This window comes from Theropithecus gelada, chromosome 6 (assembly GCF_003255815.1).
Source record: "Theropithecus gelada isolate Dixy chromosome 6, Tgel_1.0, whole genome shotgun sequence".
Lineage (NCBI taxonomy): Eukaryota > Metazoa > Chordata > Mammalia > Primates > Cercopithecidae > Theropithecus > Theropithecus gelada.
The window spans coordinates 128,804,348-128,816,421 of record NC_037673.1 but is presented as its reverse complement, the minus strand read 5'-3'; the positions used below and the strand labels follow the sequence as shown (position 1 = coordinate 128,816,421).

At 44.5% G+C, this 12,074-nt stretch overlaps 1 protein-coding gene across 4 annotated transcripts in view; it reads right to left on the bottom strand.

The window, feature by feature from the left end:
• The window catches only part of C6H5orf56 (chromosome 6 C5orf56 homolog), a 66,634-nt gene extending 56,974 nt beyond the window's left edge, over positions 1-9,660 (bottom strand). For all 4 annotated transcript variants that reach the window (XM_025387175.1, XM_025387179.1, XM_025387176.1 and 1 more), the window contains exons 1-2: positions 9,234-9,660; positions 501-608 (exon numbers count right to left, since the gene is read on the bottom strand). In XM_025387175.1, the coding sequence (XP_025242960.1) occupies positions 501-608; positions 9,234-9,635 (510 nt within the window). In that variant the 5' untranslated portion in view covers positions 9,636-9,660. The remainder of the gene's footprint in view (positions 1-500; positions 609-9,233) is intronic.
• Between the last annotated feature and the right edge of the window lie 2,414 nt (positions 9,661-12,074).

The window sequence follows — 12,074 nt, the reverse complement described above, 5'->3', positions numbered from 1 at the left end:
ATTAATAGGGGTAAGAAGAGGGGAGGGTCAGCAGGAGAAGTACACCAAGGGGCTGTAAGGCCTGGGCAGGCAGATGGAAACCATGGGTTCTGAGGGGCCAGGCATGGCAGTGCAGAATAGTCCACCCTGGGAGTGACTGGAAGAAGGACTGCAGGGTCCCCGCAAAGAACACCTCACCCTCCCAGCTTGTCACATACTTGTTGAACTATTCTGGGTGGATACTTCCTCCTTGGATGGCAAAGGGGACAGGCCTAAGATGCAGAGGGGAAGGGAAGTCACACTTACAATGCAGAGGATGCGCCCTTGTCCCTCATACTCTCTGATACATTCCAGGAATAATTCTGGTTTCACTGCTATTGTTTGTTGTTTTTGTAAATAAACCGCAAAAATCAACAAATGGCCTCAAAATCGAACACATGTGACTTACAGCAATTCATATACCAAAACACAAATAATGCAGAACAAATAAGAGAAAAATTCCGGTCAGGCTCTCCACTCACCCATGGCTGGCGGCTGGCATTCAACTCTCCAGCAGCCAGGGAGTCCATTTTCTTGTTTCTCTGCTGGCCATCCTCAGGACTGCCTGGGGGGCCAGGGTGTGCTGCCACCTGCAGGCCAAACAAGGGAAAAACATAAGCAACGGCCCCAATCATGCGCCTGAAGCCCCTCCTATATCCTCAGGCAGCTGGAAGACCTGGGTCCCCACGGTGGCACAAGAGCCAGGAGCACTCACCGAGTGCCAACACCTGCTGGGCCACAAACAGTTTCTGCTTGGGATCCCAACACAGGCAACAGAGTCAGCAAAAACTCTAAGATATAAGAAGTCAAGCATTTCTTAACAACAGCAGCAAACTCTTACACCGGGCTGTGGTTACCAGACACTGCTCTAAATAACTCACACTTGTTTACTTATTTCATCCTCACAACGACGGGTAAATATTTTAGGTCTCTGCCTATTTGCCTGATTACTGAATTAGGTTGAATTATTAAAATGAATAACTTGGTAATACTCAATTTCAAAGAGGGGTCACATATGAAAACTCTGTGAGAGATTCTCAGCATCTTGCAGACATTCATTCCCAAAATATCCATTGAGTGTTATGGACCAGACACTGCTCTAGGACCTGGGAAGAGAGGAGCGAACACACAAGACAAAGTCCCTGCTCTCACGAAGCTTCTGTTGTAGTGGAGGGAGGCAACAATAGAAAAGGAGACAAATGCCAAGCAGAAGAAAAAGCAGGGAAAAAGAGATACAGCACGATGACAATGCTGTTAATATCCATTCATTTATTCATTTATTTCCAAGGACTTACTAACCATGTCATTTATTGCCCACAGCTGCATGTCAGGCACTGTGCCAAGGATGCAATTATGGGTAAGAAATAGACATAGTCTCTGCCTGTATGGAGTACTTACATAAGAGGAACATTTATTATTAGTCAAATAATCACCTAAATAAATGCACAGATGTTAATCTGTGATAGGTGTGGTAGCAGAATTGCATGTAGTCCTTGTGAGAGCACCTCCAGGAGGCCTGACCTCGTCTAGGGGGAGGCCTGAGATGGAGTGTGGGGAGGAGCAATGTGTTAGTCCATTTTGCATTGCTCTAAAGGAATAGCTGAGGCTGGATGATTTATAAAAAAAAAGAGGTTTAAGGCTGGGTGCAGTGGTTCACACTTGTAATCCCAGCACTTTGGGAGGCTGAGACGGGTGGATCATCTGAGGTCAGGAGTTCGGGACCAACCTGGCCAACATGGTGAAACCCTGTCTCTACTAAAAACACAAACATTAGCTGGGTGTGGTGGTGCATGCCTGTAATCCGAGCTAGTTGGGAGGCTGAGGCAGGAGAATTGTTTGAACTGGGGAGGCAGAGGTTGCAGTGAGCCAAGATCATGCCACTGCACTCCAGCCTAGGTGTCAGAGCAAGACTCCGTCTCAAAAAAAAAAAAAAAGAAGAAAAGAGGTTTGGCTCACAGTTCTGTAGACTGTACAAGCATGGCACCAGCATCTGCTTGGCTTCTGGTCAGGCCTCAGGATGCTTACAATCATGGTGAAAGGTAAAGGGGGAGCTGGCTTGTCACATGGCACAAGAAAGAGCAAGAAAGGGGAGGAGATGCCAAGGCTCCTTTAAACAACCAGCTCTCACCTGAACAGAGTAAGAACTCACTCATTACTTCCGGGATGGTACCAAACCATTCATGAGGGATCCAGCCCCATGACCCAAACACCTCCCACCAGGTCCCACCTCCAATGCTGGCGATCACATTTCAACAAGAGATTGGGAGGAGACATGCATCTAAACCATATCAAGCAGTGTCCCTGTCAAAAGCACACCCTGTGCACAGGCTGGATCGTGGGCAGTCAGCAGGGACAGGAGGCAGGGTAAGGCTGGAGAAGCAGTGTAGGCAACCCTTGCATGACACTCCAAGCCACAAAAGGAGTTTGAGCCTTAACCCTGGAGAACTGGAGCACCACACAAGGGTCTTAGGCAGAGGAGTAATGCATTTAGATGTGTACTTTTAAAAGATTATCTATGTAGGCTGAGTAATGGCCCTGCCAAACATGTCTATGTGTGAATCCCTGGAGGCTGTGCGTATGCTCCCCTACATGGCAAAAGGGACATTGCAGATGTGATTCAGGATCCTGAGAATTGGAGAGTATCCAGGTGGGCCCAATGTAATCACCAGTGTCCTTATAAGAGGGAGGCAGGGGGAGATCTGAGGAGCCTCAGAGTGATGTGGCACGAGAAAGACTTGGCTTCGAAGAGGAGGAAGGGGCCCTGGGCCAGGGAATGCAGTGGCCTCTAGAAGCTGGAAAAAGTAACAAAACGATTCTCCTTTAGAGCCTCCAGAAGGAATGCAGCCCTGCCAAAGCCTTAATTTCAGGACTTCTAAAATAGTAAATTTTTGTTGTTTTAAGGCACTGACTTTGTGGTAATTTGTTACAGCAGCAGTAGGAGAATAGGACATACTAGCTCCTGTGAAAAACCAGATTGGACGTAAGGGCAAGGGGAGGCAGGGACTAGCTAGAGGTCACTGCTGTGGTTCAGTCAAGAGGTGTGAGAGCTTGCACCACAGTGGTGGCCGTGGGGATGGAGAGGAGTGGAGTTGAAGGACCCAAGCAGGGGAAGAGCCGGCCAGTCAAAGGTCTCGCTGCAATCTGGCAGATGGTACTGGAATGCTACAGCAGGTCTCTTTCAGGCTCAGGCCCTGGCTGGCTCACCCTGGCTAGAGCCCAGCACTTTTACAGAAGGAGGAAGCTCACACCAGGGCTGTAGAGCCCTCCCAGACACCATTAACTTGCTTAACCTGCCAACCCCATTACAACAAAAAAGTTCATGAGTCTCCAGGAACAAGCCCTAAGAAAGAATACTTGGGGAATTTTTGCTAGGCAAAAGGTAGCAATTATTTCTGCTAAGCATTAAGTCTTGCAGCAAATTTTTTTTTTTTTTTTTTTTTCCATGAACAGAGATTTTGTAATTCTGGAAGAGAGGGGTCCAGATTTAAATATACACATCTCTAACCTAGGTGACGCAGAACCATGATTAAATCCAACATCTAAAAACTTCATGGTCAGTAGAAAATGTAGAAATTAAAGAAAGACTAAACAAGAAACTAGGAGACTCAGCATCTACTCTATTCTTGCTTAATAATCCAGACCTACTTAAAAAATGGGATCCTAATTTGGTCCTGTTTAATGGAGCTGTCAAGAAGAAAAAGCAATAAAAATTATTTGAGAGAATTTTAGAAACATTCTCCCATTCTACTCCAAAAATATAAATATGCACACTCCAAAACCAAGTACCTTGGATTGTACTGAGAGATGACAATGACGTCTTAACAGTACTATTTCCCCATGATGTTGCAGCAGGCCACAGAGACCTCACTGAATTGTAAGAGCAGGAAAGGACCCAGGAATGCCTGCAGATGACAAAATACCAGGTAGTCCTGTCGGCCTAGGAGCATGTTAATTTAAAAATAGATATATTGTTTTTTCTGGTGACAAAAGTGACATATGTCTATTATAGGAAAACACAAACAACTCCTGTAGTCCAATGATCCATAGATAACACATTTGGAAATATTTTCTTCTAGTCTTTTTTCCCCATTGATTTTGGCACAGGCACACACACACACACACACACACTCACACTCACTTCATTTTTAACAAAATTACAATACTGTATATACTTTTATAACCAGTTTTATGTAACAGTATATAATCCTCCATGTATTAAATATAGTTTTTCATAATGGTAGTATTCCATCATATGAAAGTACGAAAAAATCACTTAACCAATCCCTAATTGCTGAACAACTGAGTAGTTTCTAACTTTATGGTAACATAAGCCATTGGTAGGAACCTCCTCATCTACGGGAATATCCCTAGATATAAATCTGTGTCTATAGCTCTGATTATTTCCTTAAGGTCCTATTTCCTACATCCATGCATTGCCATTACTATTTTGCTATAATTAATTACCATCTGTAATGTACTTAACATTTCTCTTTAAATCAACTCATTTCTGTCCTTAAACAAATGTATTTTAAAAGCAAACCTGACTGGGTATGGTGGCTCACACCTGTAATTCTAGTACTTTGGGAGACCAAGGCAGGCGGATTGCCTGAGCTCAGGAGTTCGAGACCAGCCTGGGCAACATGGCGAAACCCCATCTCTACTAAAAATACAAAAAATCAGCCAGGCGTGGTGGTGCGTGCCTGTAGTCCCAGCTACTCAGGAGGCTGAGGCATGAGAATCGCTTGAACCTATGAAGCAGAAGTTGCAGTGAGCCAAGATTGTGCCACTGCACTGTAGCCTGGACAACAGGGCAAGACTCAGTATCAAAAAAAAAAAAAAAAAAAAAGCAAACCTATTTAAGTGGAAAACCAACATCATATGCCATAAATGAAGGCAATCATAATATGTTTTATTGGAATAAAAAAATACTGTGGTTAAAATAGAGTCAAAATACTGCTCTCCCTTTGCTCATTCTTTTATATAAAATGGGAGATTAGAGAGGCTTAGTGAGAGAGGTGTTGAAGGCATGCTAGCACCAAGCTAAAGTTTTTCTCCTTCCCTTGATCAGAAGACTGAAAAGGAATTGAGCATGGGAATAACTTTCTCACTGTGAGTCAGTGTTAGACAATGTGGCAAATGTGTCCCAACTAGAATTACCCTGCGCCACCTGAAATAACCTCTTACGAAAACATGCCTTAGGACATATTCTTGGAAGTAGAACTGGGATAAAAGGTATGGACACTTTAAGGAGCTTCTGATAACCAGAGTCCAAACACCATCCAAGTTAGTTTAACCACGGTTTTACTATAAGAGTGCCCATTTTCCTTCATGTTCACAAATATTAAGTACTATAAACAAAATATTGAAATAGTTAAAACGTTTCAGCTTTTTGGTGTAAAATATCCAGCAGCTGAATCTTCAAAGACTATTTTCATGCTCCTCTAGCTAGTCCCTGACCCTAGGGCAGGGCTATTTTATGAATCTTTAGTTAGTGGTAAGCTTACAACAAACTGATATTGCACTTGGTTTCACCAAGCTAAAGTAAACTCTGTAAAACATGAGGAAGTGACTTTAGCATTTGCAAATATTTCAGAATGCCTTTGTGCCAGCAAAGGTCAAACAAGGATCAGAATTGCATGGATTCCAAAGTGTACTTTTGGGAAATAAGAGACCCAGAGAAGCATTACTCAAGATACAATTCACTACAAATTTTCAGCAAGTCAATGAAAAGTCTAAAAGAAATACATGTTTAAACTTTCCTATCCTGGTATAATATGCAATTGCACAAATAGGTTAGATTGTAGACTAATGCAATTGTTAATATTTCTAACATAGAAAAAGGAAAGTGTATTTTGAAGCAAGCAGAATTAATAACAATTGGAATTGTTCAGGTTATTCCTAGGCAGATACCTACATGTATATGTGCCTGTGGGGAAAAGGTGAGGAAAAAGAGATGTGAAAACATCCTTATGTAATCTCAGCACTTTGGGAGGCCAAGGCAGGCAGATCACGAGGTCAAGAGATCTAGACCATCCTGGCCAACATGGTGAAACCCCGTTTCTACTAAAAATACAAAAATTTTCTGGGCATGGTGGCGCACACCTGTAGTCCCAACTACTCAAGAGGCTGAGACAGGTGAAGTGCTTGAACCTAGGAGGTGGAGGTTGCAGTGAGCCGAGATTGCACCACTGCACTCGAGCCTGGGTGACAGAGCGAGATTCTGTCTCCAAAAAAAAAAAAAAAAATTATATTTGGAAGGAGGTTATTGGTTCTGATTTTTGCGAGAGACAAAAATACAAGTTTATCTAAGCTTAAGAACTAAATGATGGCCTATTGTAAGATATAGAACTTCCAACTCACTGAATAAAAAGAAGGAAAGAAGACACAGAGGACAAATACACTTTGATGAATCCATCGAGTCACAAGGAAAAAAAACGCATGATAAATACATGGCAAAACAAGATGGCAAAAATAAGACCATATTTATCAGTGATCAAAATAAGTAAGAATGAATTAAATTCCATTATTAAAAGATCAAGACTTTCACCCTAAATGCCCATGAATGGAAAATGGATAAATTATGTTACATATTCCACTTTAATGGATGTGTGTGTGTGTATGTATGCATATGTGTGTGTATACACCATAGAAAGAGGCCCATGAGTTTCAGTTTAGAAAGTTGTAGGAAAATATTTGTATAAGCATAGGAAAGGGTCCAGAAAAACACACCCCAATATGATATCTGTGGTTGCCTACAGAGGCTGAAATGGACTTTCCTGTCTCACTTTACAAATGTCTACACTGTTTGAATCTATTACAAAAGCACATGACCAAAGGAACATGAAAAAATAAATGTAATAATAAACGTAATAAAACGGAATACTAAACGTAAGGGCAGGATCAGTGAAATAGAGGACATAGAGGACCAAAAAAAAGGTGGTTAACAAAACTCGAAGTATTTACTTGAAAGTAGACAAACCTCTAGTGAGACTGATCGAGAATAACTGACACAAGATTTTCAAATAATGAGATTACAGAAAAAGGAAGAAATGACAAATAAAACAGACGTTTTAAAATGTATAAAGAATAATATAAATACATGATAACACATTTGAAAATACAGATGAAATGAATACATTTCTGGAAAATAAAAATTACCAAATTTGGCACAAAAAATGTGTATAACTACTTAAGAGACTCAAATAATTTTGAAACCTCTTCCCCATAGAGTTTCAGACCCAGAACATTTTACAAGTGCCTTCTACTAACTTCCAAGGAGCAGAAAATCTCTATCTTAATGGAGTTGCTTTAGAAGATAGAAAAAAAGAGAAAACATTGCCCAACTTAAGGTTACTTAATTTTGAAATGTTAAATATGGACTGTACAAATAAAAATACAGGATAGTTTCACTTAAAAACATGGATGTTAAACTCCTAAATATTACCTAATCAAATGCAAAAGTATATTACAAATACATCATGATAAAGTAATTCACTACATTAGTCGATTGTGGAAGAGGTTACGAGTACTCACCAGTCTCTCTGTTCTCTTCCTCCTGGGAACACCACCAGACTACATTTCCCAGCCACCTTACAATTAGGTGAGAGCCATGACACTAGTTCTTGCCAATGGAATGTGAACAGAAGTGCATCTAATTTTCTGGCTCACGAAAACAGCAGGATTTTCTTTATTTGATTTTTTTTTAGATGGAGTTTAGCTCTTGTTGCCCAGGCTGGAGTGCAGTGACGCGATCTTGGCTCACTGCAACCTCCACCTCCCAGGTTCAAGCGATTCTCCTGCCTCAGCCTCCCGGTAGCTGGGATTACAGGCATGTGCCATGACGCCCGGCTAATTTTGTATTTTTAGTAAAGATGGGGTTTCTCCGTGTTGATCAGGCTGGTCTCAAACTCCCAATCTCAAGTAATCTGCCTGCCTCGGCCTCCTGAAGTGCTAGGATTACAGGCGTGAGCCACCGTGCCCAGCAACAGCAACATTTTCTAAAAGCAATCAGTACTCAACACTGTCCTGGGGTAGAGCAGCGGGGGACCCCATGTTTTAAAACTTAGGACCTTAGACCATCTTTGTCAAATTCAGATGGTTTTATCAAAGTTAAGATCATTCAAGTTTTGTTTCAGTAATGGGTCTTATGATCAGATCTGTGTGATTAGGTTGAATTCATTATTATTGAGACAAAAATTGACTTAAAGGGGATTCTTGGTATTGGCCTGCAAAAGCTGACGTTACTTAAATGTAAGTTAAGTGCCTGATGATTTAGTCACTTTACCTCTCAGCTCTTAGCTCTTTCACTCATCTGTCCTTGTTCTGCACAACCTGCCTTATGGGTAACTTGAATACATATTTTCTCTCGTCAGGGGATGGGGAACGCCTTAAGGGCAGGGGCTGTTTCCACAGCGCTGGCGGGGGGAACCCCTTCCTGCATACCAAGAATGAGTTGTCTATACTTGACGAAGGACAAAGACAAGGTGGCACGCATCTTTCATGTTTCTGCTGGCAGATGCAGTGGACTGGAAATTTCCCGGTCTGGGAAGGACTCCTTCTGTGAGTGCACCTATCCCTGACCATCTATGCTAGCCCTGGGATGGGGGCCCCAGCAGAGTGAGGCCCTGACTTCACATGGACAAGGCCGGGGCAATGGGGCCCCATCGTGGCCTAGTTGCTCTCCATGCCTGTGATCAAGGGAGATGAGCTGCCAGCTTGCTCGGTCAGGGAACACTTGGAAGGCACCCCAAGCGCCCCCAGGTGCACCAGATCTAGGAAACTTACGCAAACTACACGAGGGATGGGGTAGGGCTCAGTGGGAAAAATGAGTCTGACAGGTCAGAGGGAGTAGATTATCAGCTCAGGTTAGGCATTCTGCTCGGTATTTTACGTACACCCTCCCACTTTTGATTTTTACCAACACCCAGGGAGGTCGGTGCTCCACAAAAAGGAAAGGTGTGCTCAGGTGGCCCGACTTGTCACGGTCCCAGCTCGACCCCGGGCTGCTAGCCCCTTGGCACGCTTGTCCGAGGCCTCCCAGGTCTTCCAGCCCGCCCTGCAGGCTCAAAGCCACGAAACCCAGGGGTGCCGCGTCTCAGGCCCTCCCCGCCCCCACGGCAGAACCCCAGACCCTGCCCCGGTCAACCGCCTGGCGTCGGGCCCGCCGGGTCCGCAAGGAGGAGCCCGCGAGGCGGAGGCGAAGGGGCTGCGCTTACCTCGCCCTGCGCGGGCGCCCCGGGACCCGCGCTCCAGGCTGGCCGCCGCCGCATTCTGCGCCCCTCGCCGGGAACGGCAGCTGCGCCAGTCCTGGACACAACCACTTTCATTTTCCTCAACGACATCGGCAGGAAAACGAAAGCGAAAACCTCCGGGAGGCGGGACCGGGGCCGAGCGCGGGCCGGCAGCCAGAGGCGGGGGCCCCGGGCTCGGGTCTGCGCGTGGCCTGCCCGGTGGCGTTCGGGGTGGAGCTCGGTCCCGCCGAGTGCCCGAGAGCGAGTCCGCCGCGCACACCTGCCTCGGCGGGACCCGGGCCCGGGCTGGACGGGAGGCTGGGCAGGCCCGCGGTAAGCGGAAAGGCGCCCGCGGCGCTCTCGCCGGACCGGGACAGGTTCCTCCATCTGCCCTTCATTCAGCGTTTACTTGGGCCTGTGGCTGGCAGCCGGCCCGGGAACTGACCGCTTGCGGCGCTTTGGGCTCTGGCCTGAGGAGGCGGGTGCCAGCCTGAGCAGCTGGGACCAAGCCTCAGAGGAGTCCCCGTTGGAGGGGACTTGACCACGAGGTACCAGGCATCTTATCTGGGGTCAGCGGAGAACCCAAAAGTCAATGATCTCGGTGAAATGGGGGTCCCTCCTAAACTGGAACAGCAGGCCTATGGTTTGGACTCCCTGGCCTAAGCAGTGCCCATCAATATGTAAACATTTAGAGATTCCAGGGTTCAGTGTCTGGCCATCTCTTATTGTTAGTGATTTGGGACAAAATATTCAAGTAGTTAGACTTAGTTACTTCCCCTGTGGGATGGGAATAATAATCATACCTACCGCCAGAATTTTAGGAATGAACAATAGAAGGAAAAAATACTTAAAATTTTCTGTCAGCCTCTAGGTAGGTTCCTTGAGGGCAGCAACCAAGTCATTATTTACCTGGATGCTTGATAGACATTCTCCAGTGGCCAGTGCGTCAACTTGGAGCTATCTCCATGATAACAGGTTAGTTGTCAAAGTTTGGACAATATTTTCTGGAGTTTAAAGACTGAGGAAGCCCTGAAATTTTTTTTTTGGAAGGTGTCTCAAACTTAGCCTGACAGCCCCTACAATTATGCCACGGAACCAGGTTTTTGTTAGAGCAGAGCACGGCCACAACATTTGATGGACATTCCTACAGCAGTGTTCAGCGCTGGCCACTGAGGTCTGAAAATACTTTTGCAAGCATTTCTATTCACTTGCTTTTAGAAAACATTGGCAAGACACCATACTCCAAACACAATTTGCCCTGTGTGTACGTTTGTTGCAGAGCAAACATAAAAGTTTTTGCCATAAAGCAAACATAGAGCAGTCTGTTATAACTGGAACAAGAAACCAAAATAAACTATTAAATCTGCCTAGAGTCACTTTGGTTTACCTGTTTGTAATTTGGGCACATTCCCTGCAAGATGGAGGCCCTGGTCTGTGACTGATGTAGGGGCTTGTATGTGTCCTTGCAATAGTTCCCTCAAGAGCAGGTGGGAAAGTGGGGCAGTCCAAATGATGACCTTAGAAAAACAACAGCCTGTTTCTCTGTCCAGAAGATGATACTTTTAGTCTGTAGTATGAAGGAAAAAGAAAAACGAAACAAAAAAGGCAAATCTTGGAGACTCTTCCTCCTTATAGGACAATTCTTGACTACAAGATAGCAAAGTAGAGTTAAATCTGCTTCTGCATAAAAACTATGTTTGGGAAGATGAAGATCAGGAAAAGATGGAAGAGATATAAGAAGATAAGCCAAATCCTGGTTACCTTTTATAGACATCACACATGTGAACAGAGAGCATCAGGAGGTGAAGGCCGGCCTGAAGTCTTTCATCTTGGCGACTTCCCAAGGTTTTGTCCTTGACTTTGTGGGACCAAAAATCTCATCTGACTTCCAGTGTTCCATAGTTGATTAGCACTGTTGCATGAAGTCAGAATACCAATTTATTGATTTCATTCACTGTTTGCTAGAGAAGTGCTATGCTAAATGCATTACATGCATTACCTCATTTAATTCTCCCTACTATCATGTGGTATATTATAACCTATTTATTTTTCACTTGGGAGAACAAAAGATGAAGGAAATCCCAAGGTCACATAGTTACTATGTATGTTAGTGGCAGGGTTTGAATCAAGGCCATCTGACCCCAAAATCTGCAGCTTAGCCATTCCTGTTAGAAGCAAGACTGTCAGGAACACAGAACTTGAGGCCACCTGAAAAGTATATTCTCTTCTTGTAGCCATGCAGTTTGGAGCCCAGTAGTCAGTAGGTGGCTTAGTGAGCCTAAAATCAGAATCAGAAGAGTGAATTGTCTGACTTAAATGGTTAACGATATCAGGCTTGGGCAATGTGGGATGTTGTTTTCCACAACACAGGTCAAAACCTGTAGGGAGGACTGTTCACTCATCCCTGCTGGCCTGGCCTGCTGTTCTCCCTAGATGGGGTCTGGTGGACACCATCTGTTTGTTTCGATGAGGCTCTCTTTATCAGGGTACCCAGGCCGCCCCTCCTCAGATGGATACATTTTTAGATAGAGCAAGGCATTACTGAGTAATGTTACCCAGTAAGGTTTTGCAGCCCTTATTTTTCTTTATGGAGACATTTTGTGTCTTTGCTCTGATTGGCTTGATTTATAATTTAACTTCTAAAGGACAGCGTTCTATCCCACCTTTTGGAGACAGCTGTTTTCCTTACTACCCTTCCTGATCTAACCCTGGAACAAAAGTTTGTGCAGTAGCAAGTTCTGCAACAAGCACTTTATCCAGGCCTGCACTGATAGTCAATGAAGACACAAAAGAAGCAAAAGTCCAAGTCCAAGGCCAGTCCCAAAA